Genomic DNA, 24,953 nt, shown 5'->3' with positions numbered 1-24,953 from the left:
ACAAGCAGATTCTTATCTGCAGCTTCCAGTGAGATCAGCAAACATCTAGACTTTGTGGAGGATTCTCAAACTGGAGACTGTACAACATCTGTCCTTTGCAAGTGTTGGTGCTTTCTTCTCCCCCAGAACAGAGACTGCTGTGGCACAGACAGAGGCCACATTTGGGTTATGCTTGTCCTAGCAATTTTGTAATGGTATCTTAGGGCATAACTATTCCAACTGTGGAGGTTCTGAGTTAAGAAGATGCTCTTTCTTTGGCTACTGCCCCTTGAATTTGCTTGTTTCTCATTTATGTGGTTGTTCTGTAGTCTACTTCTGTGAATTTATTTGTGTCTAAACACTTTATCCCTTCCTCTCCCTACACCAAATGAATAACATACCCTACATAACTTCACAGAATCAGATTAAACTAGATAAGGGAAACAGTTACACTAGCAAGAGCTTTGGTAAGAGTGGGAGAATGGTGTGGAAGACATAAGCAGACAGGGTTAGTAACCTCTTAACTTGGCTTTCTATAGCCCAAACAGGTTGTCCAACCTGCCCTTAAACAACTGATTCCTACTGCCTGGCCAGGACGCCAAGAAGGAAGGACATGAGTCATTTGTTTGCTTTGCACTGGGAAGATTTTATCGGATGACATTACAGACTCTGATAAGCCGCAGCCTTTTCTCTGTCTCCTGGATAAAACCCAGCTGCTCTTGCAATCATTTACAGGCAACATGAATAGACTTTTTGTTTGATTCAAGATTCCATTTAATAAATAAATCAGCTATTAGAAGTTCCAGTTTATGTTAAGGTTTTGTGTGTCTCCTGAAGTAACCCTTGAATTCAGCATGCTCACAGCCACGTGCAGAAGGTGGCAGTCCTGTGACTGTTAGGCTGAACCACCATCTCAGTAGCTGCAACAAGGAGTCCCCAAAGCAGGGGTGTACCTTCTAGTAGGTGACACTCAGGAATGAATCCCCACTTCTCTCCAGCAAAAGGGAAGTGGTTGTGTTCCCCAGGCTCCCCCATGAGCGGCTGGGTCAGATCTAGACTGAATGAACAAACTTAACAAAACTCGCTCTTATACCTGGCATCTTCTGGTGACTCTGCCACAATGTGATAAACTCTGTCTTCTGTCACAATGTCCAGGGCATTCTCCTTCTCATGAATGTCCACAATTTCCCTGGAATACAGCAAATTACAAGACAGATGCTGAAAACCTTTTACAGGAATAACTTGTTTCAGATAGATTGTAACTTTGATAGAAATACAAAATTCCTTTGCATTCCATTCCATTATAACTTTTAGGATCCCCTTATATAGATCTGTACAGTTAACCTACTATAAAACCAAAACTTAAGGAATTAAATGGATTTTCTTCAAGCCACCAGCAGACTGGATAGAAGAGAGAACTGGGAGGTTCATATAGAGGGCTGTTTACAAAGTGGGGTGTGCCACTTTTTTTTGGCACTTCACAGGGCCACAGAATGCCAAGAGGTGACTAGTCTCTCCTTTCCTTCAGCAGGAGCTAAGGAATTGGCTACGGTGGCAAAAAGAACATTCAAGGCTCAGGAAAAGGCATAGCACATGCTGCCAAATTCAAATCCCGCTGCGTGCTTCATACCATCACAGTGAAATGCCTGGGGAGTCCAAGAAACAGATGGAACCAGGGTAGGGAAGGATGCATGGGGTATGTACTTAATTAGCTCCTCCTGGTCTGGCTCCATCCATGGCTTTGAAAGAGCTTCTGCCAGACTACGAAATGCAAGACTGGAAGAAGGACTACCAAATAATTCCAGACTCCCTCTGGAGTAGAACTGGAAGCTCTAATTGTCTTTTCCTTCCCTTATGTTTCTGATTCTTCTAGCCCTACTGGAGACCTGTAGAGGGATGAACTGGCTGCACTGGTCACTTCATTTTCAATTTAGAGCAAATACTAGGGATCAAAAGGATTAACTCCTCACTCACTTTGCCCTTCTGATATCAATTGTCCCCTTCAGCTTTTCCTCGCTGTCATTCTCAAAGTACATCAGCTTGGATTCTCGAAGCACAAACCAACGGCGTTTCCAGTTGCGGCGTGAAAGTGTCGACATGCCTCCGCCTTTTTTGTAGAGCCAGCCTGACTTCAGAGCCTCCTGCTTGGTGCGGAACCACATGAAGGCTTCGTTCTTCAGGACACACCAGCGCCGCCTCCACGGGTTCATGAGGCCTCCTGCAAAGCAAGGGAGCAAGATCTCATCAGACACGCAGCAGTGGCCATTTCTCCATTGTGATCCTGCTTCTTGGGCACTCAGTTGCCCCTGCAGTTCCTATGTGCAACGAGGGAGCTGAGGGAGAGAACGAACACTGTACTAAAGTTTGGAAAGAGGAAAAACAGAACCAGTGAAACATACACAAAGTATGGAAATATATGCTTTACTTAAATATTTTTGTATTGTCTTCAGTCTTGTAGTTCAAAATGGGTCATATAAGCCCACACCAAGTGGGCATATCTCAGAGCAAAAGATGTTCAGTCTAATTCCCTGACATCCACCTCCTAGCTCTTTGTTTTATTTGCTGGAAATAAGAGGGGGGAAAAAAAGAGTGAACAGAGAAGTAAGAGCAGAGGAAGATAGTGACTCTGAAGAAACAGAAGAGGAAAGCAGGTTTTCTGGATCCTGTCCTTCCACAGTTTTGGCTAAAGCTGCTTACCCTTCATGTAGAGATAGCTGTGAAAATAGGGTGGTCCCGAGCCATTGAAGATGGTGACTCGTCCATTACAAAACTCTTCATCTGTATCTATGTAAACATCCACTTCCTCTTCGCTGTCCAGAAACTAAAAGCAAAAGAAGAAATCCTGGCTACTTGGGTCCCACAGGACAACTGGAGCAAAGTAACAAGACTGCAGAAGTCACATGAGCAGAAGGTGCAAAACTACACATACTCCCTTTACAAAAAAAGCAATAGAGTAAAATTAAAGGCTTGGCAGATTACTCATTAATGCCTAAAGCAAGAGTCTCCAGAGAGCATGGAATTTTCATACCAGAAAGGAGAGTGACATTCAGCAGTGGACGTGGCTAGAAAGCTCCAGTTACCTGCAGAAGCAAACCTTCCTATTTCAGGGCAGAGCGTACAGTCCAAAATCTAATTTAATGGGGTTAAGAGACAATTTTTCTTTCTAGAGGATTTTTCTGGCAGACAGGCCAGCATGCTGGACAAGATGGAACACTGACCTAACCCTTGCAAGGAAATGCCTTGCTTTGGGTTTACTACAAAAAAAGCACATTCCAGAATAACTGAACCCTAAAAACAAAGATCTCAATTGCTGAAATAACAATACAATGTTTACTCATCCTTGTTCTCCAACTAGATAATTGCACTTAGCCATACGTCACACATGAAATCCCAAATTATGCTATCTTTTCCTTTGCCTTAAATACATCTTCCTATGATCAGCTTCATTAACTTAATATGGAGGCAGTTCCTTAGTCCTTTTCCTTCCCCAAATGCATGTTGTTTCTTTTCATTTTTCCCTTTCTGACCTGCCTCTCTGTGATCCATTTGCCCTCCTCTTTTGTCTTATTCCTCTTTCACTTATTTGTTTTCCCTCTCTTGACATTAAGTTTGGAAAGCAGGTAGTCTTGGATCAGCAGCTCCTGATGCAATCCTGAGCCAGCTGCAGGTATCTCTTCCTGTGGCTCGTGCCATGACATAGAAGCACCTCCATTTTTTTGAGTCTTACTCACTGAGGAGCCCAATAAAATCCTCTATGTCCATTTAAATTTTAAGAAAAATGGCAGAAATTGGCCAAGACTGTAATAAACACTGTGACAGGGTGATTCATGACTTGAAGGATTACTTGACAGTGATCTGTGAGTATCTGCCCACAGAGAAGATACTTTTATTCAAGCAGATCACATCATAAAAAATTCTGATGGCTGGCAGCTGACATTAGGGAAATGCAAACAGGAAAAAAACATGCAACTTCTCAAGAGTCAAAATCTGCCACTGGAGAAGAAAAGCAAAGGAAATAAATTGAATTCCTTAAAAAAAATCAATAATTTTCTAAAAGGTATTTTGTAGTTTGAGCTCCTACTCGCAGAGACATCATTTATCTGAGGTATTTTTATGGCTATCATTGGCTTCACACCTGAACTCCTTTCAATCATTTGTGGGCTCATCTGACATGCTGGTCTACTGGGGGATTTACTGTGGCATTATTAAACAGCTAGCCTGAGGGCATGCACAAAGCTCAGGGCCCTGTGCGGAATCTGAGCCAAGATGCTTCAAGTGCAAGGCTAATAGCCCAGCTTTACTACCTGCCATCGCCCCTGCTGCAGGAACAGAAAGCAAAGTGGTCTTTGTGCCCACCAGGACACACCAGGATCAGCACAGTTATTCCTTCTAGCCTTAGAATAGCTTATCTTGTATACACCAGCTGAAAATAAACCCTTGACTTTGAACACTAGGACTAGGACAAGAGAATTTTAGTAATGGGAACAAATTAAACCCCAGCCTTTCCCATTTTCTCTTGTGATTGTCCACAGAAGTAGCCCAAGCTTTCAGTGAAATCTCTCTCAGGTAGGACACAAACCTACAAGATGTTAGTTGCCTGCTTTCAGTCTTCCTAGATGATGCTACTCTAATATCTGGTGATGGAAACAATCTAGGATAGCCTAGGTACCTATGTACTAGGTTGTGTACCAGTGACACTGGACGGTCACAAGCCTGCTGGCCTTCAGCCTATCACTCTTACCTTTCTTCATGCTGTTTACTGATGTAAGAGAGAGTTGTATCAGTAACTATACATAGAGCAAGCAGGCATGCAGTAAGAAGGCAAAGATGTTATAATTATCAACAAAGTCACACTAACGTCCAGAAAAATGAATGGAGGCAGATTCTTACCGAGTCCAGGCTGCCACGGTTGGAGTCCAGGCTGGTGCCATGGGAGTTTCTCAGACTTTCCTCGCCATTCAGAGGCTCGGCTGAGGCACTGCCTGTGTCCCCACAGCCATCAAACTCCTCATGGTCATAGTCAGACTCCACATCTTGGGGGGAATTGTAAATCGGCTCTCCCACCTCTCCGCTGTTACTCCTCAGTGTATCTGAGACAGTGCCATAACTACTTTCTGCTGGGTCACGTAGGGCACTCTGCTCCTTGGGGCTAGTGGTTCTTTCCACAGGTTGTCCTGGAGCAGAGACAACCTCTCCCACATCCCTTTGGAGAAGCGAAACTCTTGTGTCCACATCTTTCTCCAAGTAGTTATCACTGTTTCTCATGTCACGTTGAGTCACAGCCACCAAACTGGAAGTTGGCCGTCCTTCATCATCAGCATGAAACCCCTCATCCACCTCTTCCTCAGCCAGTGGTGCTACCAGGCTGCAGTCAACATTGAGCGTTCCCTCACTAGAAAGCGAGCGCTCTAAGTTCTGCACACTTTCATCCAGATTGCCAAAATCCAGCAGCTCCAGAAACTCCTGGGCAACCCTAGATGCCTCCTTTTCTAGCCTCTGGATCTCTTCTTCCCGCTGCCGATTGATTTCATTCCTGGTGTTTTCACAGATGATAGACATGTGATCCTCCTTCTGTTGCTGCAACTTCTCAATCTCCTTCTCCAGCCTTAAGATCTCCTCCATCTGACGTCTTTCTTCTTCTTGCAGGGGAATATCGACTTCCTCAGTCTTTACTGCTTCAACCTTAAAGAATTTGTAATAGTATTAAAGCAGTTTCATTAACCTATGTGTTCCTCCCTTGGACCTTTCATTTTTCCTGTCTCTTGTCCTTGCTCTGTACTTCCCATCTACAAAATATGACCCTAAGCATCCTTTCCTTTTCTGTCTGGCATCTGCAATCATCCACAGAGTAAATGCTAAAGGTAGAACAACTGATCTTCAGGTACCTCAATTCTTCCAGCAACCTACCTTGTTTCTAAATCGTGCAAAGTAGCTCACTGGGATCACTGAATTTTTAGAAGAGCCCCTCTGTCGGCTGCTCATGTTACAGCTCTCTGTACACCAGAATTTTGATAGAATCATCCTTTCCTTTTGAACTATCTCACACGTATATAGGAGAAAGCAACTATGTATGAATATGTATGTGCATAATCTGCTAAAGAACTGTACATTTCCCAGATACATCATGAAAAGATTAGGGGATTTCATTGCTTCCTGAGCTGGGGGTCTGACCACCACAATTTGGCTCTGGAAAGGATTTTTTGCAATGAAGCAGGGCTGTGCCCTCTCCAACACGACCCAAACTCTATTCTGAATTTCTTGGCATTCTTAAGCATCACTGGATGGATAATAGCTAGCTGTGTGCTGAAGTCTCTTTCTTCTTCTATTCACACTGAAATAGCTGAGGAAACCTCTCACAAGTACACAATAATTGGAAGATGGGAGATACTGGTAGCTTGCACTGCAGTTTAGCTGTAAGATAAGGCATCCTCCCTTCCACTGAGGATGTTTAAAACAGATACACATAGAATAAATAAATAAATAGATAAATAAATATATTCTAAAAGGATATAATATACTGCCCAATCGGAATATGACAATGTAGGCAGTGAATTGGCCCCATCACGTCACAACTCATATTTTCTTTAGGATTGCTCTATTGCTTGTTCTCCACTCAACTCTGACTTGTGGAGAAATAAATTTTCATATACTAATCTGTCATCTTTCCTGAGCAGAGCTGGACTGAAAGTGGGGAACAAATGCTCTGGCCAAAGGAGTAAGATGACACCCAGCTGTTTTCACACACCTCAGGGTCGGTGGTCTGCTCTTTGATATATCAAGTACTAACAATTAGATCAGTTACCAGGGGGTTATTTTAGCCATGGTAGCTATCGTCTGCACTCTTATTTGGGCTGTTACAGGCAACAATCCAACAAAACAGATTGTGTCACAGTGTAGCACATCACAAGGTCATGCAATAAGCCCAAGCAGTAGAGATAAAAAATGATGCTGCATGTTCAACACTGAAACTTTCAAATAGGAACCATGCAAGCTGGTACATGAACCTTGGGAAAAAAAAGAAAAACAAACAAACAAAAACCCTACCAAACAACCTTGTTAGCTCTAGGCACCTCTGTCAAAGCCAGACACCTGCAGGTTTTGAGTGAACAAAGCCATTTTATAAGTAATGTTGCCATAATATAGATATTAGCTTCATGTGAAGAGTGGGCAATGAAGGACCCTTTATAGATACTCAGAGAAACCATATGGAAGGAATAACTCCTAAACTCACCTGAGTCACCTGGAGTAGAGCATTCAACTGCTCCTTTTCTCTGAAAAACAAACAAACAAGACATGATAGTCAGAGACAGACCTGGTTTTCCTAGGTAAGCCTTTTAGAATTACACAGACACACCACCCCTGCATGGATAAGATTAAAAAAGTACCTGGTCTAATTTACTGATTTCAAAGCTTTTACAGTTTAGTAAAAATCAATTTCTCTGTGGTTTGCATGACCTTTGTGGATACAACAGATTTTCCCTACGCACTTAACTTTTGGATCAATCAGGAAATTGGATTAGTTGTAACACAGGAAGAAGGGCATTGGAAATAGTGACAGAAAGTCAGATCGTTTAGATTCATGTTAAATGTAAACTTAATCCTCTTAACACAGTGGGAAGCACTGTACGTCTACAGATATTAAATGAGGTTTTACATGTATAATTGACAGATTTCAGGATTTTTTTTTTAAACAAAGCAGAATTATTGCAATGCCAGAACTGAATTTGTGTTTTGTTTTGCATTTACTATATTAAACCTAGGAAAAAAAAACAAAAACAGATTTTAGTAATTTGTTAAATGGCTAAGCTGAAGACTTTCTATTCTGAAGAGCTGGGTGCTCCAGCTTGCCTAACTTCTCAGTGGTATGCAAAAACCTAACTTACTAGTAAAGGCCGTCAGAGTCAGAGTTTGTTAGTAAACATGAGTAGAGGAAAAAACTATCCCACGGTGCTGCATCTCCGCCCAGATCAAAAAAGTTGTACTCCAAGGGGAAGCTTTCACCAGGACGAGGCTCTCCATAGCAAGTACACTACAAGCAACTGAACAGACAAATGTAGCAGACAGACAAATGCCAAGGTCATGCAAATGGGGTGGGGACGAGATGTGGCTGGATGGAAGACTCTGCCCGTAGCAACCACTGCGTAGCTAAATTCAGACTGGCAGTGGTAACTTGCAAATCTACAATTCAGTCTCATGCAGGACAGGAGGCAAGAGTATTTATTTCCCAGGCCCTATGGCTTTTTCCAGCCAAATTCTAAATTGCAGCTGCAAGTCACAAATTCCTTAAAGCTCTTGCTCTTGCACTCTCTCTCACAAATAAATCACACAAATAAATCTACAAAATATTTATAAATGAAAGCTGACATAAGTGGGATCCAGATGGCTCCAACTTTACTGAAAGATCTCTAAGGGTAGTCATGAGCTGAAAAACTGCCTTAAATTGTTTGTGGGTGCAAGAGGCAGAGACGTTTTAAAAGAAATCAGAAATACCAACTACAATCTACACACTAATTCCTTCAACTGTTCCTCACATATTTTAAACCTCTGATATTTCTTGCAGCTTTCCATCCATCTGCAAGTGATCCACAGTCATCCTGAAATGTGATACCCAAAACGAGGAACAGTATTCCAGCTGAAGCCTTAGCAGTGCCAAGAGGAACAGAAGAATCACCCCATATCTTACAGAACCAATCTTGTTTATCTATGGCATTTGCTTTCTCCTCTCACTACAGCATGACACCAGTGACTAAAACTCAAATTAACCTTCAGACCTTCTTCCTGCTGTTGAACTAGTCATTCCTACTCCTCTCTCTGTGCATTTGATTATTCCTAGCTGTAAATCTGCATATGCCAGTACTGAATGCTATTCTATGTTTTCCAGACCACTTCTTTAATTTGCCAAAATTATTTGAATGGTAATCCTGTTTAGCTATACATTTGCAGACCCTCACCAGATGGTTTTATCTGCAAATTTAATAAAGATACTCGTATTTCCTCATCCGACTCATTATGAAAGCATTGCACTAGAACCATAGCCAGCACAGACCCTGGAAGAATCCCATTTAACAGTGCTCTCCTATTTAACAAGTAACCACTACTGTTTACTAATTAAAATGCTATAATACAATGCAGTTAAAAAACAAGTTCTAGTCTTGTTTCACCTACTTTTATCTAAACCACCTTCCTTATAGTGTCTTAAGAGTATTGTCACAACGTCAAAGCCTTTACTGAAGTCAAGATACCTACCCTCTGTGGCTTTTCTCTATCTACAAGATATGTCATAAGCTACCACAGAAGGAAATAGATAACTTTAATGCTGTTTGCTCTTCACAAACCTACGTTGGCTCTTACCTCCTTTATCAAGCACTTAAAACGGTTTGTTTCATTATTTGTTTCAATATCTCCCTGAAATTGAGGTTAAGCTGACTGGTCCAAAGTTCCGTTTCTTTCACTTCCCTATTTTAAAAAGAGGTCATTATGTTTAGACTTTTCCAGTTTTATGGAAACTCCATTGCTGTCCACAAAACAGGAGAAACAGAGTAGCTACTGATTCAAACTGCTTCACCCAGTACTTCTCAAAGTACCCAAATATTAATTTCAACAAGTCTGGATGACTTCTTTGTAATCTGATTTATGTGAGCATTCACCAACTGCTTCTTTCCCTGCTAGGTTCTGAATTCTTGCAGATCTGTGCTAATTGTGTTTACTGTCCAGCAGCTAAGCCTTTTGGGAAGATAAAAATGGCATCAAATAGTTCAGTTTTCTCAACATCATAATTTGTTCTTCCTGTTGAAGAGTAGACCAAATTGCTCCTTGTCTCCCTTTTACTAACAACGTATGCACAATAACTGCACGTCAACTTTTAGCTTGCATCCTGGTCCTTATGATTTTGCCTCTGCACGTGTGCTTTTTATTTTATTTTTGCTTGTTCTCAGTAGATGAGCCAATTTGCAATTTTTGTTTTCAAGGTCCAGTGGAAGTTCAGGATTTAGACAAGCTGGTCCCCTAGTACCTTTTTCAGGTACTCACTCTGCATCGAGTCATTTGAGACCAAATAGAAAGTGAAAGCAAAATAATGAGCTCTCCTGATTCCTAGAAACACTGACATTTCTTTATAATGATGCTGGCTCAAACACTTCTTTGTGACAAGGAAATAGAAGGCTGGGGAAGAAATAATAATAATGAGCTAAATAAATCCTTTTATCTAAAGATAGGTATGGAATAGCTCTACGTAGTAATAAGAGGACTTCAGACCCAAGAGAGCACCTGTGGCATTTGATCCCTGTAAGGTAGGTACTGCCATTCTGAACTTGTAGTTTTGCGTTGGTGATGAGGCTGCTGTTGAAAATTGACACATTGATAAAATGGAGCCTTTACTGATGTTCAATAAATTCTTTGACCAAACCATTCATCACTGGGGTCACTGACTCCATGTCTTTTCCCAGCACATATGTTACCCTACTGTCTCCTGTGAAACTGTAGGCAATCTTTTTCCCTTCTGACATGCTCCTAACAGAGTTTTCTGATTGTTGTCACAAATCTCAGTTTGCCAAGATCCAACCTCAGAAGAAGTATGTGACTAAAGTCCATCATAAGAAACATAAGTAATTATTTATATTATGCTTGAAATAACACAGGATTTATTTGTTAAAATGCATATATTTATCCCATAGTTGAAGTTTTATGCCTAAAACAAAAGATTATCAGGAGACACCCAGTTTGGATAGGATGCAGGTAACCAAGGAGTGAGCAGTAAATAATGTATGAGGTGCAAGATTCTCAGTGCGTGTGCTGGCACTGCTCACAGATCGCCTCTTTTTGTCAAGTCAGCTTTTCCTTTCTCCTCCTGACACATCTGTGTCCCTAAAGAGAGGAGCAGAGCAGCAGGACGGGGGCACAGGTGTGTTCTCATGAGTGTAAGAGCTGCAGTGGCAGCACAGGTGCACTGCTCATCTTCCACTCTGACCCAGCCTGCTGGACACACCAAGACCCAGGAATTCTGGTACCTTCTCACAGGGCTAGTCCCTCCACATTTTGGAAGAACTGCCTTTCTAAAGTACGTTTCAAAGCAGAAAATCACTAAACTGAGATAAAAATACACCGGAATACGCTTTCCTAAAGGAAGTGGGATGCTCCTTTTCCACCCTGCTTTCCTATTCTGAGCTATGTGCAGCCCACCTTGACAATTCCCCTGGCACTTTGACTCTGTCACAGGCAATTATTGTCCCACATTACTGTCCTGCCAAGGCCACAGACCTGCTCCTACACCTCAGCAGCTTTAGCGTTAGGGAACAATGAGTGTGAGAGACCATCTTGTACCTTTCCTTCACCTCTTCCTCCTCCTGCTTCCTCCTACGCTCCTCCTCTTCTTGCCATTGTCTTTCCTCTTCCTCTCTTCTGATCTGTTCTTCCTCCTCTCGCCGCCTTCTCTCCTCCGCTTCCTGCTGCCGCCTGAGTTCCTGCTGCCGCAGGTGCCGGTAGAGGCTGCGAGCCTGCTGGCCACGCCAGTGCTTCTGCAGGACCACTGCAGACGCCTTCAGCCGCAGCAGGCTCTGCTTCCAGAAGTACGCTCGGTAGTTCTTTTGGATTATAACAACACTGGCTAGCACCTTTTGGTACTTCTTCCTAGAAAGAGAACCAGACACTTAATGTAACATGAAGCAACACATGCCACATGCTTTGCATTTCTTGTGCCCTAGCGTGCTGACCGGTGCTATCGCATCCACAGAAAAAGGAACCTGGAGCAATATTGCTCAGGAATGACAACTTCTCTTCCTCCACTGCTACTACCTATGAATTGCATTCTCCTTGATCTCAGTCCCACACCTACCACTGTTTTGTTTCCCTGGGCACCTACTTTTGTGAAGACTTTGAGAATGAAGAACAGATATTTCACAACAAGAGAAGGCCCACCGGCCAAAAGTCTACTCACACTGCACATACACACATTTACTGTGCTATTAGTATAATCATTCAATGTGGATTTATGATATAAAAACATACAAAAAGCCTTACTATATGAGAACAAAGTCACAGTTTGCTTCATCTTTTAAGTAGTCAAAAACAGAAAAACTCCAGGAAAAAATGTGAAAATGAGGCAGAAAGATCTGGTCACATTAATCTGGTATTGTCTAGGGGAAAACACAGTATTACTGAATTTAACATAGTAATGCACTCCCATAGAGTATGTACTTAAATTGCACAGCGTTTTCCTTGAACAGTAATGATATAAAAATCAACTCGGCAGCATTTTTAAAACAAAACAACAACAAAAAAATGGTAGGACCCAAAATAAAAGAATCATCAATCAGTATTTTTGTACTCTAGAAAAGTCACTTCTTGCCTCTGCATTGCTAAATGCTTTTATCAAGGACCTGAAAAAAAAAAAAAAGGAAAAAAAAGCCACTGGTAGAAGTTTGTACATGATAGCAAACCAGGCAAATAACAAAGGGGTTACTATTACACAGCAATCTGAATCAATTTGTAAGCTAGATTCAAGCAAACATTAAACAATCCAAAAGAGCCAAACGTAAGGTCTCGAATCAAGGAACCAAAGGCCAAGCACACCTGATGTGAGACTATGTTAGGACTAAGTCAAAGAGAGATTTATGGTTCACAGGGATCATCAGCTGAATGCAAATTCCCAACAAAATGCTATAGAAAAATGAGCCTGGGACTGTTACACGTGCAAGCAGAAATATTGTGCTGAAGGAGACTGTGCTGTTACTTCTATCCTGTGTTCAGTGCTAGCACTTCCATTTCAAGAACTATGTTGGACTCTCCAGTGATTTCTGACAAAGCAGGACTGAAACCAGAAATCCCAGCTCGCTGAAAGTGAGATTTAAGGCACTCGTTTCATTACTTTAGGAAACAGAAGGCTAAGGAATGGCTTAATCCCAGCAAAGTACTCACATGAGAGCCATTTTTGGGTGGTGTTTCTATTTATCTGGCAGGGGACATAACATGATTTAATTGACGTGAAACTGAAGTCTATTCAGGCTGGAAATAAGCCTCCATTTTTTTAAACAATTGAGGATATTCAGATACCTTAATATCTTGCTGCAAGGAAATGGGCATTGGTACTATTTGAATCAAAATCTTCTTTACTTCAAAGTGGAATTTTGCAAAGATGGGCCTGTGCTACACAGGGGCTCGGGACAGCAGGCTGCAGTAGTCCTTTATGGTCTTAGTAGTCGTAGAAAGCATGCTGGAGATTACAGAGTATTCTCACATATCCTTCCCACAGACCTTCTGCAGCCCCCTGAGGGAAAGGTGCACCCCAAAATCCCCTTCCTAGCAATCCCACCCTCTTCAGATGGCAACAGGGACCCATGCCGACAGCTTGCCACCTCCCTGCACATCAGATATATCAGCCTAGTCAAGAAAATCAGGAGACAGATGCTAATAGCAATAGTAAACAGAAGTCATACATTTTTTTCCATAAGTATTAAGTCAAAGGGAGGAAACATGGAGAAAAGAAGAGGAAAGGGGAGAGATGATAAGAATTGGGAGGTTTTAACAAGAACTGCTCCTTGGCTGCAGTCCTCTCACCCCTGCTCCCTCTGTCCTCCCTGTGCCCTGCACATGGGGTGTGAACAGCTGCACAGGCCCTCTCTGCCAAGGCAGATACAAGTGCATCAAAAAGGGCACACTGACTTCTACAAAATGCATCTGCCAGAAACTCTGTCCAGTGCAACGTGTGCCAAGCCCTGCCCAGCTACAGGCCAGCTCGGCCTGCTTATCTGCCAGGCTGAAGTGCCCCCTCATTCCTCATGACCACAGCAAAGCTCGCAGACGCCCTTCAGCTGGAGCTGCTGCACGCAAGCCATGGATTTTATTCCCCTTGTTCAGCCCTCCACTTACTCTCTTGCACTGCCCACAGAAGTTCAATCTCCAGCCCGTGCTGGGGAGCTGGAGACATCCTGACCATGCATCACAAGGGCAAGCACGGTGGCTGCAGTGCTGCATTTGGAATTTAGTTAATTATTCTGTTGAGCTGCAGTTAGCAGTTATGCCTCCAAGGGCTAGAGACCACAACGAATATGGAGTCATTTCCTACCGTCTTCTTCCCCCGAGCAATAAGGTCCCGAAGGATCCAGGGGCACAGCCAAATTTATACCTGCTATTCCTCACGGATCCTGCAAGCTTGGGAACGGTTGTGTGTGCTTAGCTGGTGAGGCTGTTACCTGCAGCTCAGAGCTACAACAAAAATGAGGTCATTCGCATGGGCTTGTTTCTCTCTTCTTACTTTTTTAGTGACCATTCAGAGATGGCTACGGGGAATGAGAGCAAAGCAAGCCTTATGCCCCTCAGGACTGGTCCTCCAGGATCACAGAAAAAGTTTACAAAGGGGGGGAAACTAGTAAAATACTTCCTGTGGCATATATACCCTTCTTTGCCAACCACTTGACATGAGATTTAGCAAATTTAAACACACTTGTCCTTGCAAAAGTAAAAGAAATGGTACCAAGCCCAAGGCAGGGGATGCTGGTAACTTTTGCCCTGTGTCCAGCTCTGCACAGACCATCCATCACTGGCCCAGATGAGCTCCCTCTTGCTGGACCTTCTCCAATACAGGTGCAATGCAACTGGAAATTCTTTACAGGGATGTTTTCCAGTCTCCCTCCCTAGCTCTTTCTTCACTCCCTGCTATCCTCCCCTGCAAAGCCCAGTCGCATCCAGCTGCTTGTGAGGATTTCCACTCAGGCTGCACAAGCACAGCTTGTTCTAGAGAGGAGACGTGGAAGAGCAATGTGTGGGACAAGGAATCCAGATCTGTACAGGCTGGAGGACCATAAGATCTCTAGCCAAGAGGAGCACTGCTGCACCTCTGCCTCCGTCACAGCCCGGCTGGGCAGCAGCTACCTTCCCAGGAACTCAGCAAAGCAATAATCCAGTTTGCTTGCAGTGATGTTTCCCAGAAAAATCAATTTTTCTGTGCTAATCCCTACCCCTCTCTCCAAATGCTAGACGCAAAGTAATATAGAGCAGAGGCCCTGACACAAAGAACTTGCAATCTCATGTACAAACAACAGAGCTAGCTCATTTGTCTTCCTAAGGGGAAATAAATAAATGAGTAGAAGCCCCTGAGACCAAGCATGTGTTTTGCTGATATTCCACATTGGCAAGGCAGGGCACAACCCCTGCAAGCATTTCCCAGTGAACAAAAAAAAAAAAAGAAGAAAAAAAAAAAAAGTGAGCTACCTGGTGTAACCGGGACTCTAATAAGAGTGCTTGGTGGGAGAGCTGAACTGGCCAGGATTTCACCTCCTCGCACCCCTGACTGACAGGTGTCTGGAGCAGAGACCAGCCAGGAAAGAGCATCTTACTGGGATTAAGTGTGCATGCCACAGCCATTAAGGAGTCAGCTGTTGCCCCGACTGGAGGGGCAGAGGAGGGGTGCTTTGTCTGCAGTTGGTTCTCCCAGCCCTCCCCAGTCAGGTGCAAAAGGGAGCGGCGAGACGAGATTACTGGTGCAAAGCTGGCCAAAAACCAATTCTGAAGAGTTAATTAAAAGGAGAGGGAGATCACGAGGCGGGCAGGCAGGGCTAGGAAAGACTTCGAGCAAAGGCAGAGCTGTGAGAGAGAGCAAGCGACTTGCAGGAGCAGAAACCAGAGCTGACAGGCATAAGGAAAAAGAGGGGACCCAAAGCGTAGGTGGGGCCCAGCCAGGAGAGCCCTGAAGGCAAGGGAAAGGTGGCACTGGAGCCGAGCAGTGAATGCAGAAGTCCCCAAAGCATCAGCAGCAGCAGGGAGGGAGGGTGCAAGGCTTCAAGAAGAGCTGGCGAAGGCACAGGGGTCTCTGCAGAAGCGGTGCGGGCAGGGAGGGCAGCTGAAGGCAGAGAGAAGGGAGCGATGAGAGGGGGCTGGAGGGGGGCTCGGGGCGACCCAGGCGGGCAAGCAGAGGGACGGTGGGGCAGCCCCCAGCACTGACCTTGCCATGTAGCCCAAGACGTGGGCCCGGATGACTACAGCAGCTTTCCTCAACTCCTCTTCCCGATCCTTCTCCAGCTTCTGCTCGAGAGCTTCCTTCAGGAAAACCTGACGCCGCGGGGAGGAGTTTCGATAAACACAAAGAGAGGAAAGAAGTCAGTCCCGGGAGAGCCGGGAGGTTGCATCCCCGGCTGCGCTCCTCTCCGCTGCCCGCAGCCGCTGCTGCGCCCCGGCTGCTGCGGGGAAAGTTGAGCGGTGCGAGCCCCGCACCCAGCACCCAGCCCTGGCCCCCGCCTCCCTCCCGCCCTCCCTCCGTGGTCAAGACTTAAAAGAGAGCGAGGGAGGGAGCAGAGGAAGGAGGGAGAGAGGAGGAGGAGGAGGAGAGCCTGTGCCTGGTGTTAACTCCTTCCCTGCGCGCCCTGGTACCGCCCCGCAGCAGGCACGGGTACCTGCTGCCCCGCTCAAGTTCTTTGCAAAGAAACTCCTCCACGTGTCGAGGAGAGGAAAAACGCTGAGCTTCCCAGGCACCAGGGAGCAATCTTAGCAGCAGTCCCAGCAGTGCAGGACAGCAGGAAAGCTAAAAGCCCTGTCGAGGGGCAATGTTGAAGGTACCCCACTCCCCCCGGCTCTGGGTGCAAGCTGAAGCCCTCCACCGACCTCCAGAAAGTCTCCAGAAAGTGGAGATTGTCCTTGCTGAATTTCAGCGTACAGCATGCATTAGAGGGAACGGAGCCCCCACGGGAGAGGTCTCCAAGTACTGAAGGTTGCACTTCAGTGTCCAGTGTTTTAATTCTCCAGCATCTCCCACTGCCTGTATTTCAAACCTCTGCTCAGCGCTAAATGCTTGCGTGAGGGATGGCAGTGCTATCTCGGAGACAAAAGGACCGAGATACAAGCAAGATAAGGGCATGTTTACAGGAATTGTGCTGACATATCCGAGCTAATTTAAATCAGCCGGCTCGCGTTATGTTAGCACGGAACTCAGCACGAGCTGCTGAAATACATGCTTTGCCTTTTGAGAAGGTCTGCAGCCTGCACGGTGGGTGTGCTGTTAGCAGCGTTAGCCTAGATTAAAGTTGGCCACGGTGTGTCCATGCAGGCTGCAGGCACAGCAGCTCCTGCCGTGTGTCCCTGCCTGTGTGCCCGGCTGCCTGCTGCTGGCTAAGCCACTGCCAAGGCCAGCAGCAGAACAGGCTCCACTGAGGAGTGCTGCCCCACTTACCAAAGCTCTGTCACAAACACGGGCTGCAGGCTGACACTTGTCACTCTGCAAGACTGCATTACTGGGTGGAAACTCCTTACGGATTTATTGGTTCTGCATGGCTATGCTGAGGGGCCAGAGATGTCCAGAGGTTTGAATATTTAGTCCAGTGTTCTGCATTAAATCTCCCTTTCCCCACTTACCTCCTCTTATATCTCTGAGCACTTTCCTCTCCATCACTGCTTTTGGCCTCATCACTTTTTAGCCCCAACCATGACCACCACGTACCGAAATCTCTCCCTGCATTAGCACCCCTTGCCACTGACTTCCCTGCACTCCAATTTTTCCTGGGGAGCCATTTCTGTTAAGATGGCCCACAGAAACAAGCTGTTTTGTAATGACTACGTAACTGTGGGTAGCCTTAAAAGAAAGTTCATTATCAAGGTACTGCCAACCATGAAGTTGGCATCCTTCCCTGCAAGTTGTACATCCACTCCCTCTGTCAACTCAACAATCTTTTAAAGGCTTCTTTGAGGCAGGGATTGCTCTTTCCATTACATTCCAGAACCAAGCAGCAGTCACCCATTTCAAGAAGGCAGCTAGCAAAACATTGTCTCAGTCCATTATCTTCATCAAATTGCAAAAATACTCAGTCTAGCAGTATTTTGCTAGCAAACATAGACTTTATTGTGCCAGTAAGGAGGGGGGAAAAACAACTTTGAAGTATGCAGAGTTCAAGACCTTACCCTAACCATGGGTTTTCTGTATATGCTTATAGATTGAGATGTTAATCTCAAATAGCATACAACATAAATACAATAGCTGTCTATAAGCTAATGGCATCCTGAGGGTGTTTTTTTAGCCTCCTTGTAGATAGCAAGGAAAAATGAAATTAATTTGAATCCAAAAATATTTTTATGCTTTGTGGAAATAACTGTGAATGTCGCTATTTCTATGTCACAATTCATGGTTACTTTCTGAAAACATGAGATCACTTTCATCTGAGGAGGGAATGATTAGACAAAACCTACAGGCTATTTCTATCATATCTGCTCATATTATACACTGGCTAAGTTTAACAGTGCAGCACCAGTGCTCCTCACACAACCTCAACGCCTGCATGCACTGTCAGTGCAACAGCAAACATACGTTGAGGTTGGGTGTAGATCAGCAGGCACAAATGTAGCCACGCGTGCACCCATGTGTACATAAATGGGATCATATGATTCTTAGGGGAAAACACTGGGAAAGCAGGAAGTGGGTCACTGTGACCTGGGTGCCAATTAGTCTACAAAATCCTCCTCCTTCAAGCAGGCCCTGCAAAACAGCAGGTTGAAATGTGAAAATGAATGCATTCAAACAGCAAGGATTACTGCATCAAACAGCCTTAGGAAATTTGTGTTGAGGGTATAGGCAAATACGGCAGAAGGTCCAAGTGCACAGAGGAAAGGGACACAGAAGCTGCTGATGTGGAAGGAGTTGATGTCCTCCATCCCAGCACATCCCCGGTGAAGATGAGGGTATCTTGGTACAAGCCGTCGTCACACTGCCTGTCTGCATGCAAGCCCTCACCTCTGCCATGCCACCGGATAAAACCTGCCTTCTATACATTAATACTTTTCATAAACACTAATTTGACAATTGCCAGCACAGCAGCTGCTCTATTCTTAATGAAAAACACAAAGATCATCCTGCCCTTCCTCCCCCATTTCCTTTCCCAAGCTTCACAATCCCCAGTACTAATTCACAGAGTCTTTTCCTTCCTCCTACAAACAATTGCTAGGGATATAATTATCCTTCCATTCATTTTGCAGGAAGTATTCCCCCTTCTATAAGCCTTGCTCTTCACCCACCCCTTGTACTTCTTCCTAGGTTACATCCCCATTGGCCCATCACATCTTTCTGCAGTAGCTGTTCCTGACTCTGTACTCCCAGGCTGGTTCTTACCTGGTGCTGGGAATGGCCAGCTGGTACCAGAGCTGCACCTGTAGCAGCAAAAGTGGTAGCAAGGACATGCAGGAACTTCCTCTCCAGGGTAATAACCTACACTATGTGCCCCTTAGCTGGTAGCTTCACTTCACCCTTACCTGAAAGCCTCTGGAAAAATCAGGTCTCTTTTCTTCATCAAGTGCTTCACAAAGCACATCAAGCAACTCACCTGAAGAATGAAATGGCAGGGCAATGGCAACAGCACCTTGAGCAACCGTGGGCTGCCCAGACTGTCAGGATGCTGAGAGGTGGCAGCAAGGGTGGAATAGGCCAGGACAGCCTTGGAGTGATGTATACATTAGAATAAATAAAACTGCTGCCCTCTACCAGGATACGCAGCTCTAATCCAAATCATGCCACATATAAAGGAACTTCAACAACCAAATGAGATAGCTCAACTGCTTCCAGACTCCTTTCAGTTTTCCTTCTCAGCCATAAAGAAACAAAGAGATGCAAAGACTGCCATTCTTAATCATTCCTTTCTTCCCACAGCATTCAGACACAACAGCAACCAGAGCACCAGCAGAGAGACTGCTGTTCACTAACATGCCCCATACAGACAATTTTTAGTTTATAGGAGAGAATCATTCAAAAAATTACGTTATAGTATGTTCACTGTTTTGGCAAAACACAATCACATTTTTTGCCATAATTTACCACCTCTATTGCTTTTCCAAAAGAATTTATCTGTGCAGCTCAATGCATGAATGGAAAGAGTCAGATGGACTCAGATGTTCAAAATGCACAATGGGAACTGAGGAGAAAAGAGACCCTGTTGCTGCCAGGGGCTCAAAGCAGCCTGGATTTCCTGGTTGTCACCATCCATGGACTCCAGCTACACTTACAACCCTTTATGCTCTAAACATCGGTCCTCACATGCATTTCCCTGCTGCCCTTGCCGTAGCCCAGCAATATACATTCCATCTCTTGACAAAAAAACTTCCATTTCCCAGTTTACTAGCTCTGACCACCCCTCTTCTAGAGCTCTGCAACACACACACATGCCACACAGGCCTTAACCCTAAAATTCTGTGAGACTGGCAGGCACCCAAGCAATGTGGGTTATCTAGGGACAGGAATGACAGAAATGGTTCCTGGTTTGCAGGGATCAGTGTGGAGAGAACAGATTCACAGATCAAAGATGGAGAACACTTGAATCACAGGCTGGAAATACTGCTACTTGATAAAACCTTCTCTCTTGAACATCAGTGCAGTCATACAAAAGAAGGCCTTAGAAACCAGACCACCACTTGCTTTGGATATGGACAGCATACCCATTGCTTAGAAATGCTGTCTGCACTGGACACCATCTATCTTGGCATATTCTTCAAAGAATTTATTGGAGTATGTGTAAAGTTGTGATAGATACAATTCCCTACTCCTAGATTTCTAGAGCAATGTACCTCACAAAGCTCACACCCCTTTCTTTATGAAGCTGTCTCAAAGCTTGAAAAAAAAACACAGACTGAATCAGCTCTCTCCCTATCACATGAAAGATAACGGTATATTTCCAGCTAGATGTCTGGAGAAAAAAAATAACAACTTGCAGGCTGCACCAGGCAAGAGAGAAGTGTTAGGCATTCATGAAAACAGAAGGAAAATCTGAGTTATGCAAGTAGGAAGAAGCATTTGGATACCTTTTCCCAGAGAACGTATGCTAGTATCTGTGCTAACTGCACAACCATCAGCTAAGCTAGACCACACATTTGGTGGTCTGGCTACCTCTTCCTAGCTTAGATATAAACCAGGCAGCAGCTCACTGCCTCCTGCAAGAACTTCACGTAGCCAAGCAGAGCAAAATATCAGGCAAAAGAGGCAAGAGTTAATTAAAAGCACACTTTGCAGTTGCATACAATGACATCTTGCCTGGGATCCTTAAATTGGATCAAACACAACCAAATCGATCTGGTTGGATCAGTGAGAGAGAGTTTAGACAAAACCAGAAAGCCTTCTACATCTCTAGACACATAACATGGGAAACATTTGAGATGTTACAGGTCAGTGGCACAGACCAATGCCTATGTGTCTAACGGGGTCATCACTACTCCGTCCCTTCTACTGATCCAAGTCTCACCAGATACAACTGCATCCCCTTGCAGCTGGTACAAAGCCATACCCTGGTATTTCTCATACAAAGTCACACTGATGAAGTACCTTGGTTTTACCCAACTGCCATTCTTTCTTGCTGCTGTCATAGATCTGAAGAAAGCCTGCACATACAGCCTTGCTGTCGTCTGAGGAACTTGGTACCTTCACAAGCATCTTGTACCTAAGAATCAAACAGAATATCATGAGATTATGCGTGACAGTAGCCCACACACCTCCACCACATCACACAGGCTCAGTAATCTTTTTCTCATTGGTTCTTCTCTCTCTGGGAGAGAAATCCCAGCTGTGACCTCCCTTCTTCACAATTTGGGAACCTCCATTCCCCAACTTTTATCTGTTATCACATTGGCTATTATCGTTGCAATCCCAGTAATAAAAGATAAACTCAACTTCATTTTTCAATAAAGAAAACTGTCTTTCTGAAACATATGCTTTCATCATTCACAATTTACTTTGTTCAGAATAGGGGTGGAATGTAATGCTCCAAGATACTTTCTTCTAACCTTAAACTTCAAGAAATCCTTTTGGTGCAGATAATTAACAGAAATAATTACTCTTTCCAATATTAATCATCAATTATATTGCCCATTAACATTTGCTTCAGCCTTCCAGATTAAAGGGCATGATACTGTCCTTTTACATGCTATGACCATCTGGATTTCACAGCATCACACAAGCAAATCTATGGCAAAACTACAAACAGTGTGGGCTGTCTGGCTATTTTTTCCATTCTTACTTTTACCCTAAAGGCAAGCAGTCTCCAAAAGAACATCCAAGTCAGTCTGTGATATGGTCAATAAGGACATGGTTAGAAAAACATCACATAAATGATCCATATCAGTAACGGCAGTTATAGAGGGAACAAACATATAAAATCGTATACCTTGGCACCATTACAGCTTTTGGTACAATACTAGCAATTACCTGCTGAGGAAGTCCTGGAAAAGGCGCCGTATAGGGAAACCTGCTCTCCGGACCTTGACTGTCTCCAGCATCCCTGAGTACCGCAGCTGGTTCAGAACCACATCTGGATTGAAGAGGTTGGGTGCCTGCATTATGAGCCAGATTCAAAAACACATCAGAAGAGAGCCAAAGTGTTCATCTTGGTATTAGTTCTTTGCTGACTTGAATGGTTTCTCTGAGCACAGGCAAACACAGGTTGTATGTCCATTTCTCTGTAGGAAGCCAACCCTTGGGTGTGACAAGTGAAGAGGGAAAAGTTTGGCTCAAGGGGAAAGCAACCTCATGACTCTCCATGGTACAATAAAAGGGATGACAAAAGGGAGTCAGGCAGATCCCAGAAAAAAGCAGTCTGCAGAGTGCTGTTATTGTCAGATCATGGCAGTAGAGCAATGATATTAACACATACAAAATGCAGAACCCTGACTCAGTTATCTTTGCAGTCATGTAGAAGACCCTATCAGCCTTCTACTGCCAAAAATGAAGACAAACTACAGATATGTTTTTTTCTGGCACAAAGCCCCAGCAGGCTTTTCTCTGCCATAGCATACAGTTTCAAAACACACAAAAATGATCCGCTTAGGTCTCTCCACCCAGTCTAGTCAGCAGCATATCCTCCTGCCACGGTTCACAGCACAAGCAGGAGCCAGCCTGTCTCTACGCACTCTGACTTGCTCATGAAGCATCCATCTCCTCTGCCTCAGAGCCAGGGAGCTGCAGGAGACACTTCCTACTGCACAAACCCTGCATTCCAGAGCAAATCGTGTGCAGGCAACACAAGCAGGAGTGATTGCTTCTTCTACCACAGCTTTGGTTTCAACACAAGCCTGGTTCATCTTCTAGGTTTTGTAAGCACAGAAGGAGGTGGGAAAGGCTATATCATATTCAGCTTTTTTGCCTTTTTTTTAAATCTGGTTACTAACAGAAGAGCATATTTTTCCTAAACAATAAAACAACTAGAACGAAAAACAGATGAGGAGGGCAAACTGCTTGTATTCCTGGTTTTGGATCTGCACAGAGGCACCTGTCAGGCAGGCATTTGTGCAAGCACTCATGGGCACCTGTACTGCATGTACACATTTTGCTGGAAGAAAGACTTGCCTTTTCTGTATTTGGTTTGATGCAGCGGATGAAGAATGGGTTGGAAGTGCTCAGCGTTGCCATCAGTGAATGAAGAGAATCCTAAAAGGCAGTAAGACAAAACCCAAGGGCTGAGTCACTATAGGAGAGAAAGGTGCTACTTTTGATGCAATACAGTCTTCATGCAGCCCTCACGCTCCTGATGTGTTCCATTGACTCTGCCTACAAAAACCTGTTTTTTTACACTATTTTCATCAAGTAAAAGAGTAAAGCTGTTCTAAAATAAAAGTAATAAAACAATAAATCCTATCTCTGTCTGAAAAATGTTTTTCAGAGCTGGAACAAGGAGTATTTGATCATGATTCTTTCCAACTATTTAACTTGTTTTAAAAATGCAGATAGATTCATTCATGAGATTTCTTTTTCTTATGGGTTTTATAACTCACATATTGCATTATAACCTATTATTATACTATAGGTCTTAATGCTGCAACACAGTGAGCCTGCTTTCAGCAACCCAGGAGATTTCTTCCTGTCTGAAACATACCCACAGTTAGTTTACTGCAACACTATATACATAGCCATCCCTGCTCTCTAAGCTTTATAGCCAATTTGAATGATTTTTACATGTCTTTCAAACTTTTAATATAGGACTCTAAAACTGTGACATTAACATAAGTTTGCAGACAATCTTAATGGAGGAAATTCATACATGCAGGTATGATCCTGGGGTTATGAAATCCCCCACAAGGTTTTATTGTAATTGCCACTATGCTTGTAAAAGATGTGGCCTAAATAGGACACATATGCCTAACTGAAACACCAGACCAACATAAATGATCAAAGAACATCAAAAGCTTCAGATACTTATCAAAATATTATTTATATTCTTTTCCTCTTGCTACTATGCCCAATCTTAACATCTCACATCTTACACCATACAGAGAAATCCTTCAGGCAGTGGCACTGTCTTTTTTTAGCTGTACCACATTCCTGCACATTTCCAGTGCTGGACACAAAATGAGGATGAATGACTCCTCTTGGCCACAGGCTTTGCTTTACCCATCTGCTCTTCCCCAGCAGCCTGCTGCTCTCTTGGAAAACATCCTACCCTGAACTGGGAACTGACAGTCGGTCTGCGCCTCTGGGTGCCCATCTTCAGTGTCTCTTCACTGCTACGGCTGCAGACTCTTTCAAAAAGGTCATAGATGAAGTCCAGCCTAAGGGTAAATAAAAGAATTAAAGAAGATGCAAGACACCGACCACCCATGAGAAGATGGCTTTCATTCTTAGATATTGCCCCCATTGCAGTGTGAAACACCTAATTTTTACTCCTGCTGCCAGAGTGTCTGCAGGAAGCCGTTCAGCTGGGTGATTCAGTGAGGAAATTAATACTTTCCATCTGTCTCCTCAGACCACATGAGCTGCCTTGTGTGCCACGCTTGGCTGCAAAGCCAGAGACCCATCTCAGGCTGTAGAATAGGATATTACACAAAGAAAGATTTCCATTCTGCACTGGCCAGCACACCTCCCTCTAGATATATGCCCCCAAGCAAAACTGCCTTGAAGGCATTCCAGCTAGACTGCATGCTGTAACCCTCGTCCAGAGCTAGCTCTTGTAGCTTATCAGCCGTGGTGCCCAAACCCTGCCCCTGCACTTGCAAGCACAGTCCTTCTGTGGCCAGAGGACTTCTGGAGCTAC

At 44.2% G+C, this 24,953-nt stretch overlaps 1 protein-coding gene across 4 annotated transcripts in view; it reads right to left on the bottom strand.

The window, feature by feature from the left end:
* The window catches only part of LOC137859031 (unconventional myosin-X-like), an 84,729-nt gene that overhangs the window by 19,019 nt on the left and 40,757 nt on the right, over window positions 1–24,953 (bottom strand). For all 4 annotated transcript variants that reach the window (XM_068687653.1, XM_068687654.1, XM_068687655.1 and 1 more), the window contains 11 exons: window positions 24,363–24,471; window positions 23,273–23,353; window positions 22,136–22,260; window positions 21,257–21,371; window positions 15,914–16,020; window positions 11,299–11,604; window positions 7,211–7,250; window positions 4,870–5,661; window positions 2,677–2,800; window positions 1,954–2,197; window positions 1,073–1,168 (listed from right to left, as the gene is read on the bottom strand). In XM_068687653.1, coding sequence (XP_068543754.1) covers window positions 1,073–1,168; window positions 1,954–2,197; window positions 2,677–2,800; window positions 4,870–5,661; window positions 7,211–7,250; window positions 11,299–11,604; window positions 15,914–16,020; window positions 21,257–21,371; window positions 22,136–22,260; window positions 23,273–23,353; window positions 24,363–24,471 — 2,139 coding nt within the window. The remainder of the gene's footprint in view (window positions 1–1,072; window positions 1,169–1,953; window positions 2,198–2,676; window positions 2,801–4,869; window positions 5,662–7,210; window positions 7,251–11,298; window positions 11,605–15,913; window positions 16,021–21,256; window positions 21,372–22,135; window positions 22,261–23,272; window positions 23,354–24,362; window positions 24,472–24,953) is intronic.

The sequence above is a fragment of the Anas acuta genome, chromosome 6 (genome assembly GCF_963932015.1).
Source record: "Anas acuta chromosome 6, bAnaAcu1.1, whole genome shotgun sequence".
NCBI classification, from domain to species: Eukaryota; Metazoa; Chordata; class Aves; order Anseriformes; family Anatidae; genus Anas; species Anas acuta.
This window is presented reverse-complemented; position numbering and strand designations above follow the sequence as displayed.